The sequence below is a fragment of the Pelodiscus sinensis genome, chromosome 8, assembly GCF_052426305.1.
Source record: "Pelodiscus sinensis isolate ZL-2025 chromosome 8, ASM5242630v1, whole genome shotgun sequence".
NCBI lineage: Eukaryota > Metazoa > Chordata > Testudines > Trionychidae > Pelodiscus > Pelodiscus sinensis.
Genome location: NC_143059.1, coordinates 69782359 through 69799481, shown reverse-complemented (window position 1 = coordinate 69799481; position 17123 = coordinate 69782359). Strand labels below are relative to the sequence as shown.

Here is a 17123-nt window from a genome sequence, read left to right as displayed (position 1 = left end):
ACAGAAGTTAAACCAACTGGTCTGTAGTTTCCTGAGTTGTTCTTATTTCCTTTTCTATAAATGGCCATTATATTTGCCCTTTTCCAGTCCTCTGGAACCTCTCCTGTCTCCCATGATTTTCCAAAGATGATAGCTAGAGGCTCAGATACCTCCTCTATCAGCTCCTTGAGTATTCTAGGATGCATTTCATCAGGCCCTGGTGACTTGCAGGCATCTAACTTTTCTAGGTGATTTTTGACTTGTTCTTTTTTTATTTTACCTTCTAAAACTACCCCCTTCCCACTAGCATTCACTATGATAGGCATTCCTACAGACTTCTCGGTGAAGACCGAAACAAAGAAGTCATTGAGCATCTCTGCCATTTCCAAGTTTCCTGTTACTGTTTCTCCCTCCTCACTGACCAGTGGGCCTACCCTCTCCTTGCTCTTCCTCTTGCTTCTAATGTATTTATAAAAAATCTTGTTTCCCTTTATTCCCATAGCTAGTTTGAGCTCATTTTGTGCCTTTGCCTTTCTAATCTTGCCCCTGCATTCCTGTGCTGTTTGCCTATATTCATCCTTTGTAATTTCTCCTACTTTCCATTTTTTATATGACTCCTTTTTTATTTTTAGATCATGGAAGATCTCGTAATTAAGCCAAGGCGGTCTTTTGCTGTATTTTCTATCTTTCCAACACATGGGAATAGCTTGCTTTTGGGCCCTTAACAATGTCCCTTTGAAAAACTGCCAACTCTCCTCAGTTTTTTTTCCCTCAGTCTCGATTCCCATGGGACCTTACCTATCAGCTCTCTGAGCATACCAAAATCCGCCTTCCTGAAATCCATTGTCTCTATTTTGCTGTTCTCCCTTCTACCCTTCCTTAGAATTGTGAACTCTAAGATTTCATGATCACTTTCACCCAAGCTGCCTTCCACTTTCAAATTCTCAACCAGAGAGAAGCCTCATCCACTTCTTCCACCTGGGTAGGTGGCCTGTAGTGGACTCCTAGCATGACATCACCTTTGTTTTTAATCCCTTTTAGCCTAACCCAGAAACGCTCAACACTTCTGTCTCCTATGTCCATCTCCACCTCACTCCAAGTGTGTTTATTTTTAATGGACAAGGCAACACCTCCTCCCTTTTTTCCCTGTCTATCCTTCCTGAGCAAGCTGTACCCTTCCATACAAACATTCCAATCATGTGTATTATCCCACCAAGTTTCTGTGATGCCAACAATGTCATAATTGTACTTATTTATTAGCACTTCCAGCTCTTCCTGCTTATTTCCCATACTTCTCGCATTTGTATATAGGCATCTAAGATCCTGATTTGACCTTGCCTCCCAGTTTTGCCCTGACCCTCCTTTCTCTCTGCCATTGTAGCCCATGCTCCCTCCCATTTCCGACCCATCTCCCAGGTCTCCATGTTCTCCACTTACCTGTGGGCTTTGCTCACCTGTCCCCGTCGAACCTAGTTTAAAGCCCTCCTCACTAGGTTAGCCATTCTGTATCCAAATAGGATCTTCCCCGTCCTTGTAAGGTGGACGCCATCCCTGCTTAGCAGTCCTTCTTGGAATAGCATCCCATGGTTGAGGATGCCAAAGCCCTCCTGGCGACACCATCCTCGCAGCCAGACATTCACCTCCAGGATGCACCTGTCTCTGCCTGGGGCCCTACCTTCGACAGGAAGGATTGAAGAGAATACCACCTGCGCTCCAAACTCCTTCACCCGTACTCCCAGAGCCCTGTAGTCACTCTTGATCCACTCAGTGTCACACCTCGCAGTATCATTAGTGCCCACATGGATGAGTAGCAAGGGGTAGTAGTCAGAGGGCCGGATAATCCTCGACAATGCCTCCGTAACATCTTGGATACGGGCCCCCGGCAGACAGCATATCTCCTGAGATGAAATATCAGGGTGACAGATGGGCTCCTTTGTCCCCCTCAGAAGAGAGTCTCCGACTACCACTACCCTACGTTTCCTATTCGCAATGGTGGCAGCAGACCTCCCAGCCTTGGGGGTATGGGGCTTCTCCTCCTCCGGTGTAGGGGGTGATTGCTTATCTCCTGTATAAAGAAGAGCATAACAGTTTCCTAGTACCACGGAGGCAGGGTTCGGAGCAGGGGGTGGAGCAGTGCCTGCTGCCAGAAGTAACCAGCTGCCACTGTCCACCCTGAGCCATCTCCTCCTCCACCAGTGGTATGTCCCCAGTCCTGTGTACCAGGACAGCTACCTCAGCTGTCTCCTCATGAACACGGTCCAGGAATTTCTCATGGATGCGGGTGCTCCTCAACCTAGCCGCCTCCTCCTGTAGCTCTGCCACCTGCTGCCTGAGAGATTCCACCAGCAGGCACCTTTCGCATTGGATGAGCTCCCCAGCCTGGATAACAATAAGTGGGAATTGCAATCCACACCAGGATCTGGGTAGAAGCATCCATGCTCAGGTGCTCTGTCTGGCTACAGGCACCAGTGGAGGAGACAGAAAGCAGTGCTGGCACAGGTGTTGCGGGTCTTCCTGACCATCATAGGCCTCCCTCTGTCAAACTTCCTCTCAAACTCTCCTGTCTGCAGCTCCTGTCTGTAGCTCCTGTCTGTTTATGCTCTCTCTTTTCCTTTCTTTTAGAGTTGGAGATTGCTAGAAGGCAGGTGGAAATTGATAAGAAAGCCATAGATGAGCTGGTGAGAGAAAGGGACATATTAAACAAGGTGAGCTTCCTTTGGTAACCCTGATAAATATCTTGCCTTGAATATGGGATGTCTGTAGCTTCAACCATGTTTCCCCCCTATTTCTGTGAATTGGAACATTATGACCTGAGAACACAAAAGGGACTTCTTAGTATTAGCATATAAAACAGCAGGGGGCTGTAAGTGTAATGTGCACTTGCCTTTATTGCAAGCATGTTATTTGATAGTCTAAATAGTTGATTACTCCTCTGCTTGTCGTATCTACAACATGTCAAGTTTAATGTTAATCTATTCAAATTAGGCTGCGCTAATAAAAAAACACACCATCTGTTTGCATGACAGCCTTGTTTGTTTTTAACTCTGATCTCTCCTGCTACAATTTAAATTCCTTTTTCATGCTGACCATTTTTCAACTGTCCACGGTTCTCAAACCAGGCAAGAATATCTTGAGCTTATGGGTAGTTCTGAAATTGACTTTCATAGAGTTGACTCTGTAATATGATCCTGAATGAATCTGTTAGAGTCACCTTTTGAAGAGGAGGAAAACTGATCCTTTAATTTCAAAGGATTTTTTAAAATGGGGTTAGAAAAGTGGCTCCATTAAACTGACATGTTGGTGTCTTATGTTTATTCTCCCTCTGTGAGTACCAGGTCAAGCTTACTCAGTTTACAAGTTCAGCCTGGGTTACTAGAAAATGAGACTGGGAGGTGTTTGGACCAATCATTTCTCTTATGACTTTCCATATGCTTTAGAATTTATGTACCTTGAAGGTGGCATGTTTTCCCATTGCCTTCATTATACCACCTCATGAACAACCCTCTGTATTCCTTCTGAAATGCAGACATCAGTATCCAATCTTCCAAGGCAAAAATACAGCCTCATTCTAGAGCCCTGCAGCAAGGACTGGGATCCCGTGGGTCTCGTAAGGTATAATAATAATTCCATAAGAGTGGGAGCAGCAGGTAAAATGTACTTTGTTTCAATTGGGATTGGGTGGGCAAAAAACCAGACTGCAGTAATTTATGGGAAATCACTACATCTGTCGTCAGTTTGTCATAAATGGAATTTCAGCAATGTAAAGCAAGTTTTTCTTTTTCTAAAAGTAAAGGTTTTAATACTTAAGTTTTAGCAAGGAATAGAAAGAAATTTGTTGTCTATTATAACAGGAGTAAAACGTTTTTTTAAAACATGGTTTAAGCAAGATTTATTTTATTCTTTTAGTGGTAAAATTATGTTTGATCTCTCTCTCTCTCTCTATTATATATTAACCAAGGGTTGTATTTGATTTTTGATTTTGTTGTTTTTAAGTAGCATGGAGAATCTGTCTCTCTTGTGATGTCTGTGGGAACTAAGTTTTGGGTGGGAGCAGGATAAAAATGCAAGAAACAATGTGGGGGTGGGTTTTGCAGGGTGGGATGGCAGCAGGATTAAAGAATTACTATGACACAGGGCCCTACCTCATTCTTCAGTGCAGTGGTCCCCAAAATCATGGGGTGCACCCCAGGGGCATGCGGAGGAATGTTCTGGGACTGCAGCGGGGCCTGGGCCAGCCCCCGTGGAGGGTGGGAATGGAATGCAACCAGCCCCACTCTGCCCCCAGCTCCACTCTGGCTTTTGCCCCAGACCTGACCCTGACTCCCAGCTCCAGCTGCAGTTCTGCTCCTGGCCCTTGCCCTGGGCCCCAGCTTCAGGTCCGTCCCTGGCCCAGCCTTGATAGCTGCTTGTTCCCGGTTCCACTCCTGGACCTGTCCCTGCCCCCAGACCTGCCCTCAGCTGTGGCCCCAGCCTCAGCCCCTGGATCCTGGCCCAGCCACACCGCTGTACTTGTCCATGACCCCAGCTACCAGTCCTGGCTGCATCTCCAACCACAGCCCCCAATTCAGCCCCTGGCCCCAAACCATGGCCCAGCCATAGTGCTGCTCCTGGCCTCAGCCTCTGCACTTGTCCTGGGTCTCTTCAGCCCCACTTTTGGGTCCCGGCTGTGGCTCTGATCCCAGCCACGGCCCCTGCTGCAGCTCCTGTCTCTGCCTTAGCCCCAGGCCACAACTGAGTTTCTTTAATTTGTCAAATCTGATCAGGTGACTCTAGGGCATCCCTAGCCTGCTCGGAGAAAAGCTATTGCTTGACATTGCGTGTGCAGTGGAGCTTTCTGAGTTACAGACGTGAAGGGTCAGTGTTTGGGGATTCTCTTTGCAGAACTTGCTTAAGGCTGCCAGTGTCACTCAAAAGCAGCTGAGCTTGGTGAAGCTCCATGAACAGTCCAAGAAGAACTTAGAAGAAGAAATTCAGAACTATAAGGACGAGGCTCAGAAGCAGAGGAAAATCATCTATCAGCTGGAAAAAGAGAGAGACCGTTATATCAATGAAGCTAGTGAACTCACCCAGAAGGTAAGAGATAATTGGTGTACACGCATGATTCATCTGTCTCTCCCTCTCCTTTGGAAAGAGCCTATTCAGTTCCTGATATTCTGGACTGAGCTGATAGGTAGGGTTGATCAATAGTCTGCAGAGAATTTATAAAGCTTGTGGGTTTTAGGCAGCTCATTGCACTCAGAACTGTCTTGTACAATTGTACACCATTCCAGGCTAGTAGCTTTTTCTCTCCCCTATCCTCCATGTATTTAAAAATAATTTTGGCCACATGCATCCTTTGCTAGATTTTTCTGATTTTTACCAACTGCTCTTTGGCTCTGCTGTCTTGCCGTTGCCCCGCAGGGTGATCTGTACAAACTGATCATAGCTTCCAGGGCCAGAAGAGAACACTGTGGCTATGTCTAAACTATATCCCTCTTTTGAAAGAGGGATGTAAATTAGGCAGATCGAAAGTGCAAATGAAGCAGGGATTTAAATATCCTTCGCTTCATTTGCATAATCGTGTCACAGCGTTCTTTCGAAAAAGGGTATTTTGAAAGTGAAACCGCTGTCTAGATGCGGTTCCTTAAAAAAAACCCTTTTTTGAAAGATCCTGTACTCAAAAAAGGAGTACAGGATCTTTCAAAAAAGGGTGTTGTTTTTTCCAAAAGAACCGCATCTAGACAGTGTTTTCACTTTTGAAATACCCTTTTTCGAAAGAACGCTGTGATGTGATTATGCAAATGAAGCACGGGATATTTAAATCCCCACTTCATTTGCACGTTCGATCTGCCTAATTTCCATGCCTCTTTCGAAAGAAGGATATAGTTTAGACATGCCCTGTGATTGTTCAGGTTACTCTCCTATAAAACACACACCATCAAACTTCCCCAAAATAATTCCTAGAGAAGATATTTAGGAAAATACATTGAATCACATTTGTTAGTGATGGAGAATCCACCATGATCCTAGGTAAATGGTTAATTACTTTCAGGCTACTATCTCCAGGAACATAAGTTCAAATCAGAGTTGCTCCTTTATCAAAATCCATCTTTTCCCTGCATAAGTCTCTTCTCTTTCTCAGTGTAAGAGACATGTTAATGTGTTTCTGCTCCATCTGGGAGGCCCAGTGAATGTGTCTACAGTGATATTCAAGGCCAGGTATGCAAGGTATACAGTGATATGCCAGCCAAGGACACTGGGGTCTGAGGATATGTCTACTCAGCAAGCCTCCCCACCAAAAAAACCCCCTCTCAGGCCTGCCCTTTCATAGAGCAAATCTCAGCTCAGGCCAATAGACTTGGGTGTGTGGAGGACCTCTGAGGCCTGGCTCCAGCCCAAGACTCAGCATCTACACTATCTTTAGCCCTGCAGACACACTCCACAATCCCAAAGCAGATCGTCTGGGCTCTGCAACTTGCTGCGACGGGTCTTTTTTTTTTCTGAGCAGCTGTCCCGTAAGTGTGCCACATTGCTTTTCTCCCAACCTCCCTGAGAAATACTCAAACCTAGGTCTCCTGCTTCTTACCTCTAAGCCACAGAGATGTCCCTTTTGCATTAATTTATGTCTCTCGGCGCTATTTACGCTGCAGAGCTGATCCTTCAAGCTGCTGAGTGCCCTCGCATGCCACAGAGAGCAGTGGGAGTTGAGGATGCTCAGCACAGTGCAAGAAGAGCTCAGACCTCACAGGACTGGGATCTGTAAAATTCTCTGTGACCTCTGAGCACACTCATTCAATCTGGTCTGCGGTACGTGGGCTACAGGGAGAATCTCTGCATCAGCGTTGTACTGCAGCCATTGCCTACTCTTATGTTTCACTTTATTTCACGTGGTGTGCTCAGGAACATGCTGTTGACGTGATCCATTAATTGCTGAAGATCACATTGGAGAGCTCTTGAGAAGTCATTGATTTACTGGGAGGCTAGCCTTCAAGCTGTTTCAACCCACAAGTCATTTGCTACCTTCACACTTTATAATTACCTCTTACAAATTCATGTGATCAGTGGCTTCTAAATCATCTTTGAGTGGTACGTTCCCTCTTGTCTGGCTTATGGTGTATCATTCCTTTGGAGTAATACTCCATTTAAATGAGCGTTCTCTTTGTTCCAAAGTCACATTTTCCATTCCCTCCCTTCCCTCCTCCCCCCGCATCTGATCATATAGACTCATAGATTCTCCTATATCTATGAGCTAGGGTCATTATAAAGCAAGGTCAAACTGTAAATCACAGAAATCAGAACAGCATGTATCTTGCTGTAGAACCACACATTTCTGATGAGGGTTGTGCAATTTTTTTTTTTGTACCTAGGGTGAAAAGGACGGATGCCTGAGGGTTTTCTGACTTTGCCACTTTGGGGGCAAAATTTTGGGCATTTAACCCAACAGTTCCATAACCCTTTGCCCTACCACTGGGGCACCTGGTACAATCTGGTGCGAGATGAAGTTCTTGTGGGTCGAGGCTGCTCCACATGCGCCCATTGAAATGCTCTCAGTGCCTCATAGAAGGTGTGATCAGAGGACTGCTGGACCAACAGCTGCAGAGCCTCAGGAAGTGTAGGTTGTGACTCTAGTGCTGTTTGTGTAGGGGGACCTGTGTTGTGTTTACCCATTTACAGGGGATTTTTATGCTTATTTTATTCACCAAGGGGCAAACCCAGGCTCACCGTGCAGCTGCAGGGGTCCTAGGTCACACGAGGACTGATGCCAGTTCAGTAGGCAAAGCAGAGCAGGCTGCTGGGACCAGCACAGAGCTCCACATCCTATCCCTGCACTCAGCTGCTCTTTCCTTTATGAGGGAAGGGCTGAGGATGGGCAGGTGTCTATGCAGATCTCTCTGCTAGTCACATTCCCCCTTGCACTTGGGGGGCGATGGCAGCCCGTAAGCTGCCATAGAGGAACCGTATGCCAATGTGGGGGAAGAGTCTCTTCCCAGAGGCTCTCCCCCATGGAAAGCCATGGCTCTGTCATCCAGTCTGCACCAGGGAGCACATGATATACCCGGTGACACAGCTGCTGTGCTTTTGAGGGACTCTAGGAATGCGTGTCTGCTGCCCAGTGTCTCCAGAGCTCCTGCTGGGGCCGGCCTTGTCACAGTGACCCTAACACAGGCCTGTAAGTTCAAGGCAGGACAACCCTTAGAGCTCCAATACTCCTATTTCAGGCAACTGATGACTAGCCAGAGGTTTAAAGTTACACCAGAATGGCAAGGGATCTGATCGTGAGAAGCTGTGCTAGCTTCACCCTTCTGTACATTGTGCCCGATTCTCTGCTCTCCTACACCACTTGTACATTGATGTAACTCCACTGCTGTCCGTGGTGTGACTCCTGCTTTACGCCAGTGTAAGAGGAAAATCTTTCCAATGTGCTCTGTATTAACTCCTGACAAGTATTCGTGGGGGATTTCTCTCTTCAGAAAGGAGGCTGTTTTCACCAGAAGCTTCGAGTTGGTGGTAAAATCTCTGTTGCCACTTGCAGCTTTAGACTATGTTTAGGCACACACATGCACATGCATACACTCTCTCTCATGCAAACACACACACACACACACACACACACACACACACACACACACACATGCACATGTGCGTGCACACACAAAGAGAATCCATTGGCTAGCAAACAGATGAGTAAATGCATCAGTCTCAACTGTCATTGTTCCCTGTCCCTGGTTAATGAGAGGTTATAAAGCAGTGTTATATCTTTAAGAGCCCATTACAAAGTTAATGTCATACCCAAGAAAATCCAGAAACCTATTTCTTTTTCAATACGCTTCATCCATTGACAGCCTAATGCTATACCGGGAGGACATTTAAGACCCAGGCAGGACTTCTCAAGATCTCATTGTCGTTAAATAAAATGAAGCAAATAAGCGAAGATCCAATATCGAGTCCTTAAGCAGGTTCGCTGAACTAAATGGCCAGAAAGTATGTAATAGCCAAATATACACATGGGAGGTCAAAGGCTACCGTGGACAGCTGCCTAGGAATAACGGCTGATTTTCCTTTCTAAGCTGTGGCCACACTGTGCCCCTCCACCAGTGCAAAATGCCCTACTAATGAATCCTGTGCCACCTGTGCAGGGGGCATGGCGGAGGCAGAAAAGGTGTGGCCAAGATTCTGACGCCTTGCTGATCCTGGGAGAAGGCTGTTGGCAGGCAGTGAAATGTAGAGGCGTCTTCTAGTTGCTCTAACCTGCCGGGATACTGGCTGGCATGTAGCCAGCTTAAGATCAGGGTTGTACAAAGGCCAGCCTGGCACCCCCATTGTGACCTGCACCACGCACATTTTGCCCACAGTTAAGGATCTAGCTCAGTCTTTATCCTGTAGTCTTGTCTAATTTCATGCCCCACAAAACTGCGAGTGGACAAGATGCAAAATTGCAGCAGTGTAATTGCACATGTGATGGCTTAAGGGGCTAAGTGGCCTTCTCAACGATGCACTCAGTATCTAGAGTAATTATGCAGATTCTGGTTTTTGCATGAGTGCAAGGAAATCACCTTCCCCTCAATACATATATGAATGATTAGTTTTCCTGATACAGATTTGGAGTTTAAAGGGATACGGTCACCACATAGTCTGGTCAGTTACTTTCAGGTTGTACACATGCCTCTGGTTTGCACTGCCATTCTCATGATTAAATAATTGACCAGACAAAAAATACCCTTTTTCCTATGCTGCCTTAGGGTAAAACCCACCCCGACTAAGGGCTAGCACGGGGCCCATACATCACTGAATTCCCATTTACGTCCTCATACTAGTGCTTCACGTGCCAAAGCCCTGCACAGCACTAGCATGGGAAAGCCTCTGTGACCGAGCTAAGCTGGAGTGTGGGGATTAAAGCAATTTCCAGCCTGTTCATGCCTCTAACCTGCATGCCCCACAGTGGCCTTTGGGGTAGGGGCTTAGCACCCTCTTTACCCGAGTCCTGACTCCCTCTTGCCATGGGTCCTGCCCTTATGGAGTGCAGGGCTGCTCTGTCCCCTAGCTGCCCTCCCCTGCTGAGCCATCTCTCTGGTTGCGTTTGCTGAAGCCCTGCAGTCAGGTTCCCTGGGCCCTTGTGCACAATGAGTCTTTAGGACTTAAACCCTTCCTGCCTGCACATTATCCAGTGGATGCGAGGTAGCTGGGTTACGTCAGTGGCCAGCAGCACCCGGGGGTTGTTAGCTGCCTTTGAAAACTGTGTCCCAGGAAGGGACAAGCTTCTTTCAGCCACAGGGGAGTGTGTGTGTGGGGAGGGGGAGAGAGAAAGACAGGGGCCAAGTCATCTCTTCCCCCACTCCTCTTCCTCTGGGGCTGGAAGCAGCACCTGTCCCTTTCCTCCCGCACAGACCCAAAGGCTGCTGCTGGCCTCATTCTGGTGTGAACCCTTGCAGAAATATGAGGAGAAGAGGCATCTGACCCTATGTCATCCCCCCGTGTATTGCCTTGGGAAGATGTGGTGCCAGGTACTGAGAAAGGTGGGTCTGTCCTGGGGGCCCAGGCAGGCGTGGCGTGTGGAAAGCACTGGGCAGGGAAGGTCATGTTGGATGGTCACCCCTTCTCTCCCGGGTGAGAGAGGTATAAGGGAGAGTGTGTGTCTGTCACCCCTCTATGTGTGAACCCTGAAGCCTTAAAGATAAGAAGGTAAAGAAAAAGAATCCAGCTATGCAGTATTTCTTTTTAGAAGGGGTTCACTCAGCTTGATGTTAATTAGAACATTTGTACTGCATAGTTCTCATGGATTGAACTTGCTTGAATAGGAGTAATTTTAGCAGACATCCCGTATTCAGAATATGGAAATACGGTCACCCTAGCGTCAATGGCTCTCAAATGAATGGGCTTTGTGCTGGCTCTCTGCACAGAGAGGAACTCCTCCTGAAAGTTGCTGTGTGCCTTTAACCCTAAGAGATTTGAGGGCAGTCAGCCCCTCACAAGATTAGTACCTGGATCGTATTATGTGTGTCTTTTTCTGTTATACATTGAGAGGGTCCTCCCTTTTCTCTCCACTCTGTTCCGCTGAGGGAGTGGGTTTTGCCCATGAAAGTTCATGGTACTATATATGGATATATTTGATAGTCTCTAAGGGTACATTTACACTATCCCCCTAGATCGATCTAGGGAGGTTAATGAGGGCAACCGGAATTGCAGATCAAGCCCGGGATTTAAATATTCCGCGCTTGATTTGCATGTTCCCGGCCGGTCGCCATTTTTAGAAATTGACTAGCCCGAAGTAACTGCCTGCGTCTACACATGGCAGTGAAATGGGCTTCTGATTTAAAGCCCTAAATCGAATTAGGTGGTATTCCTCCTGCAATGAGGTTTACCACCTAATTCGAATTAGGGGCTTTAAATCGGAAGCCCATTTCACTGCCGCTTGTAGACGCGGGCAGTTACTTTGGACTAATCAATTTCTAAAATGGCGACTGGCCAGGAACATGCCAGGCTTGATTTGCAATTCCGGTGGCCCTCATTAGCCTCCCTAGATCGATCTAGGGGGCTAGTGTAGACGTACCCTAAGGTGTTACAGGACTACTCATTTTTTTAAAGTTACAGACTAACATGGCTACCCCTCAGGGAATTGTTTGAGTTTCCTCACTTCAGAAGAGGCACAGTCAGCATAAAAACCACACGGACTTACTTGGAAAATTTAGTCCTGAAGTTTATTACACTTCAGTTGCATCAAATACAAGTTAAAGAGTTACAAATGCAGTGACCTACTTTCAGATCCTGCTTCAGCCTATATAGTCAGTAGGCTATGCTGCAGCTTTTAAACACTCTTTATTGATTTTATCTCACTCTTATTACTATTGGCAGATTGTTTTAACACAAAAAGAAAAGGCAGGAGTAGATTATAAACTGGGACTCTGCTTTCATATTGCATTGAAAGCAGTTTCTGGGCTCTTTTGCAGTCTGCAGTGTGCTGGAACTCTGTCCCCATTGCTGTGATAAAACATACTGTATTTAAATACCTCATTCTCCAGAGCTGGGTGAAGGTGTCTAGTAGAGTAATCAATTAATTACACTCTTGCCCCATAGCCAGCTCCCTAAAGACCTTACACTGCTTTGGCTCTGTTGTCACATTCACAGAGGGGGACATCTATGCTAGCTGTAAACTTTACTGTTATTGAGTGTCTATTCCAAACATTTTTATATTTCTTCCTAAGAATTTATATGAATATAAATTCTACTTGTACTTGAACCATTACCCTTGAAGAATGGAGACCAGATACTTGGATATGAACTGCGATCGTAAATCAGAGTTGATTCCCCCTGTATTTCTATGCATAAAGCTGTTTTCCTCATTTGTTTTTATACTCTTCAATTTTTCTGCTCATTTTAGAGGTGGAATTCTTATCCCCACCTGCGTGATGAAACCAAAAGCAGGTATTCATCACTTTGTGTACCTGCCTGTTTTTAATTTTCTTTCTGTGCAATATTTGGTGCTTTCTGATTGAATAGCCATACAATGCTGCTTGTGTACTGTATATGCTTATCTGTTACGAAGTCTGCACCAGCAGGTTGAAGGTGCTCATTTTTTATAGAGTCCAGCAAAATGATCAGGCAAACCATTTTTATTGTTTATCTCTAACACAGTACTGGTCGAACCTCTGTAGTCCAGCACTTTCTGGTCTGGCAGTATCCGTGGTCCGGCATGATTTTAGTTTGCTGGATGTCCACTTATCAGTGTGGCCAAGTTTCCCGCGGTCCCATAAAGTTTGTTTCTAGTCACCAGTCCTGGCTTTTAGTGTTCTGTGCTGTTATTTAGCTCTAATTTACCCCTAAATGTCTTGTAAGAGCCCAGTAAGTGGTTGAAGTGTTGGCAATGCAGCTAGACAATATTGACGTCATGTGGTTTGGCAAATTCTGTGGTTCGGCACCATTCAGGTCCTGAGGGTGCCGGACTAGAGAGGTTCAAGCTGTACTTGTCATTTCCCTTGAAATGATATGTCACCAATGTTTGTGATCTTCTATGGGCAAAAGGTCCCTCTGGAAAATCCATGCATCACCATCTTTATCAGCCCACCACACTTCACAATTCCCAGGGCCTTGTAAATGCTATTATGGTGGCTTTTTGCCTGGTTATATAGAGCAAATGTAAATATAGATGTTTGACTCCCTTATTGTTGTAATTATCCATTAAATATTTGGGATTAGATATTAGTTCAGACAACTAAGTAAGCAAGAGAGATTGAAACCTCTTGTCATTCACAATGGTCTGTTTGCAATTGTAACCTTTCAAACATATCATACATATTCTCTTTATGTCTCTCTCCCTAATGAGAAGCTGGTAAACATCTGAAATCTGGCCTAGGCTTTCTAAAACACCTAATACTTTCCCAAAGAATGTTATTTTATGTTGATCTGGCCTTAAAGTATGTGTGTGTTCTGCCTTTGCATCTGAGCCAAGGCCTAGGCATGAGGTAAAAATAAAATGTTCCCCAAATCGCCAACTCAGAAAGGTTAAATTTTCCCCTTGTGATTGTGGCTATAGGCACTGATTCTTATGACAGAGATTTGCAGCTGCCACGTCTGATAAAAATCTCAAAGTTTTGTCCCATCCTGATAATCATGGGAAGATGGTTTAAACATGTTCATTTCCTGCTTTCTGCTCCAGGTCCTCCAGCACATGGAAGATATCAAAGTGCGGGAAATGCAGATCTTTGACTACAAGAAGAAGATAGCAGAGGCTGAGACTAAATTAAAACAGCAACAGAATCTGTATGAAGCTGTGAGATCAGACAGGAACCTATATAGTAAAAATCTGATTGAAGCTCAGGTACAAGGACTTTTTTTACTCTGTGATTGTTGCTTGGTTTTTTTTTTTTTTTTTTTTTTTAGAAAATAATTCTCACATACTTTGGACAGGTGGTGTTGTGTGTGTGTGTGTGTGTGTGTTGGGCTTTAATTTTTAAGTCATCTTCTAATCTGTATTATTTGAATTTTGGTTAAGAAGTAAAATGTGCAGTGCTCATGCAGAAATGTCAGACTGCTCCTTGCTTTGCATAAAATCCCTGGCACTTTGAAGAGATATATTGATATCACATAGAGACATTTTTCCCTTTCTTTCCTTTTTCCCCTCTTCTCTGCCCTCTGATAGGTTTGGTATAAGCATATGGCAGACATGACATAATTGAAGATGACCCTCTCCTCTCCCCCCATCCTCTCTTGCTGCTCTGACTCATGCATTAGAAAGCTGTAATGGAAGAGACACTTGTCAGGTGAAGTAGCATTTTCTCACATAACTAAATGTTTCCACCTGGCTTGTGAATTCCAGGCACTCTCATTCCCCTCAGATTACAATCCTCTACCTTTTCCCTGTGAATCCCTCCAGCAAGCCTGGAAGAAAGGTTAAGATCACTTGTATAAAACTATATTGCATTATTCAAGAGTAATGGCCTAAATTCTACAGTAAACTGCAGAGTCTGGGATGTGGATGAGGGTGGTTTAGAGTCTTGAGATCTGTGAGAGACCAAGGAAATATAAGATAAACATATAGCCCACACTGGACATTTATAATCTACCCTGAGTTAGCAGTGGCATGGAGCTGCCTTGCTCTAGGAGAATGAGCTGTGCCAGAGAGACACTATTGCTACTTGTTCCTCACTATGGCTGCATTATGATCTGGAAGTGCCATTGCAGGACATATAGACATACCTCACCTAACTTTGATCTCGCTAGCTAAGGGACTGGAGCAGTGATGCTCTGGCCCACCTAGCTGCCTGACAGTGAGCTTGTGCAGTCCACGGAAGCACATATGAACATGGCTTCAGTGCTGTCGGTACTCAAACGAGTTAGAGTAAAGCCAGCTTAGGTATGTCTGCATCACCTGCTATAAACTCCATAAAATCATAGAATCATAGAGCTGGTCAGAAGGTCATCAAGTCCTGCCCTAGGCAGGACCAATCCCAACTAAATCAACCCAACCAGGGCTTTGTCATGGTTTTAGGGAAGAGCTACCTCTAGGTGGGAAAGAGTAAGTTACTTCACCCCTTAGCTTGGCGCAGCTTATTTGCTTCCTCTGTGCATCCTACCAACAACTTTGGCCATCAATGAGCAGAGGTGAATCCAGGATTCCTGTGACTCCTAAACTCTCTCCGACCCTTTGATCACAGCCAGGGTGGTCCAGATCGCTTTTGCTCTCTCCACTGCATCTGCAGTCACTACCTGAGCCGAGCTGGTCAGGAAAGAAAGGGGAGGGGAGCCGCTCTCCTGTACTTCCCCTCTGTGACCAGGTAACTGCCGTAACACCATTACAAATAGTAACTGAGGTGCTTGGTCCTGCCAGGAGAGCAAGGCATTGGACTTGACCCCTGGAGGTCCCTTCCAGTCCTGTGACTTTATGATGAGCAGCTCATGTTCCTGTGAATGTTTGTTTGCGTGAGGCATCAGTGGAAATAAGGGTGAAGCATGTCGTCATTGCCATAGTCATCATCATCGTGGCACAGCCAAAGGGTATCGCTTTGGTGAGCTTGTGATTGCTGGCTGTGCAGCAGCATTCCTTGGAATGTCGGTGTCTGAAAGTCACATGCTTCACAATGCATTGGTCCTCCATCCCAGTACATGTTCATACTAAGAGAGGCATCAAAACGAGGTAGGGTATGTAACATGTAGTGAACACTCAATTACTTTCCTTTTATCGTTGTTAAAGATACAGTATCAGCTTGGAATACAAACTTCTTGCACCCTCCTAGGGTATGTCTACACTACCCCGCTAGTTCGAACTAGCGGGGTAATGTAGTCATCCGCAATTGCAAATGAAGCCCGGGATTTGAATTTCCCGGGCTTCATTTGCATAAAGCCGGCCGGCGCCATTTTTAAATGCCGGCTAGTTTGAACCCTGTGCCGCGCGGCTACACGCGGCACGGAGTAGCTAGTTCGGATTAGGCTTCTAATCCGAACTAGCTGTACTCCTTCATTTGCAATTGCGGATGACTACATTACCCCCGCTAGTTCGAATTAGCGGGGTAGTGTAGACATACCCCTACAGAATTGGCAGATATCCTCTGAATTAGGCTATGGCATTAAACTCTTTAGCTAACTAAGGAAATCGCAACTGGAGGCCCTGCCATGGTATATGCATATATACGGCCCACACAAAGTTCTGTGCAGGATACTACTGACTACAGAGGCCATTAATTTATCCTTTAGCGGATTATTTGATTTATAATTTGTGTTAGCTGACAGCTCTCTGTGTCAGAAGACTGCTAAGGGTAAAATATCCTTTTGGTTGTAATCACACTATACTGTAGGTAGCAATAAAAATAGTAATTCACAGTTCAGTAACAAGCCAGCCAGCCATGGAGAAAAAAATGACTTCACTTAAAAATTATGCAAAATAGTAATTCCTCTTGGGAAGTAAAATAAATTGGCAAACGCTTGTTTAGATAGACGAAAGCTAGCTGTAGCTGTTTTTGGATTGCTTAGTATCGAAATGCTCACCATTAATCTGCCCAGACCCTGTTGCTACAGCTCTCTAGGACATCCTAATCTTTAGCTCAGTGAAACCCTTGGCTGAGTTTTGGCATGAATATTTGAAAGCACACTTTGAGCTCTGGGGTGCTTTTTGACACCAGGAACACATGTATTTGTTTATTTAAATGAAGTTCATCCTGTCCTTGCAAAAATCACAAGATCCTTTATGTCCTCTTCCTCACCCAAAGATAACAGTGTGCTTGGGTATGTACCTGAGCTCCAGATTTTTAAATATCTGGTCTGCTTCCAGGGCATGGGAGAGATTTGTAGGCAGCTGTCATGCCAACTTTTGCATTTTTTTCTCCAGTGAACATTTACATGAATAATTGTGTGTATATGCACATGGGCAGTTCTAGTGGCAAAGGTTACATGATTGTCTGGGTCATTAATTGACTTAGTACCAGAGCACTGGCCAGCTGTGTTTATGGAGCTGCAGTGTATTCCTAACCTCCCTACTATACCCTATTTCATGCATCTGCCAAATACATGTTGTTGAATCCCAGTGTTGTGTTCAGGTTACACTGTCAACAACCGGTCACTGCTCTCACAAATCTAATGCATATGAAGAGCTGTGACCCATCTTCAATCTCATTTGATTAACTTTGTCAGCACCAATACTCTGACCAGAGGCTTGGAGTTGGAGAACTGCTGTCTTA

At 45.3% G+C, this 17123-nt stretch overlaps 1 protein-coding gene across 2 annotated transcripts in view; it reads left to right on the top strand.

The window, feature by feature from the left end:
• Nucleotides 1-17123, top strand: part of CFAP58 (cilia and flagella associated protein 58) — a 96588-nt gene that overhangs the window by 28559 nt on the left and 50906 nt on the right. For both annotated transcript variants that reach the window (XM_089780223.1, XM_089780222.1), the window contains exons 8-10: nucleotides 2602-2684; nucleotides 4861-5052; nucleotides 13610-13771. In XM_089780223.1, coding sequence (XP_089636349.1) covers nucleotides 2602-2684; nucleotides 4861-5052; nucleotides 13610-13771 — 437 coding nt within the window. The remainder of the gene's footprint in view (nucleotides 1-2601; nucleotides 2685-4860; nucleotides 5053-13609; nucleotides 13772-17123) is intronic.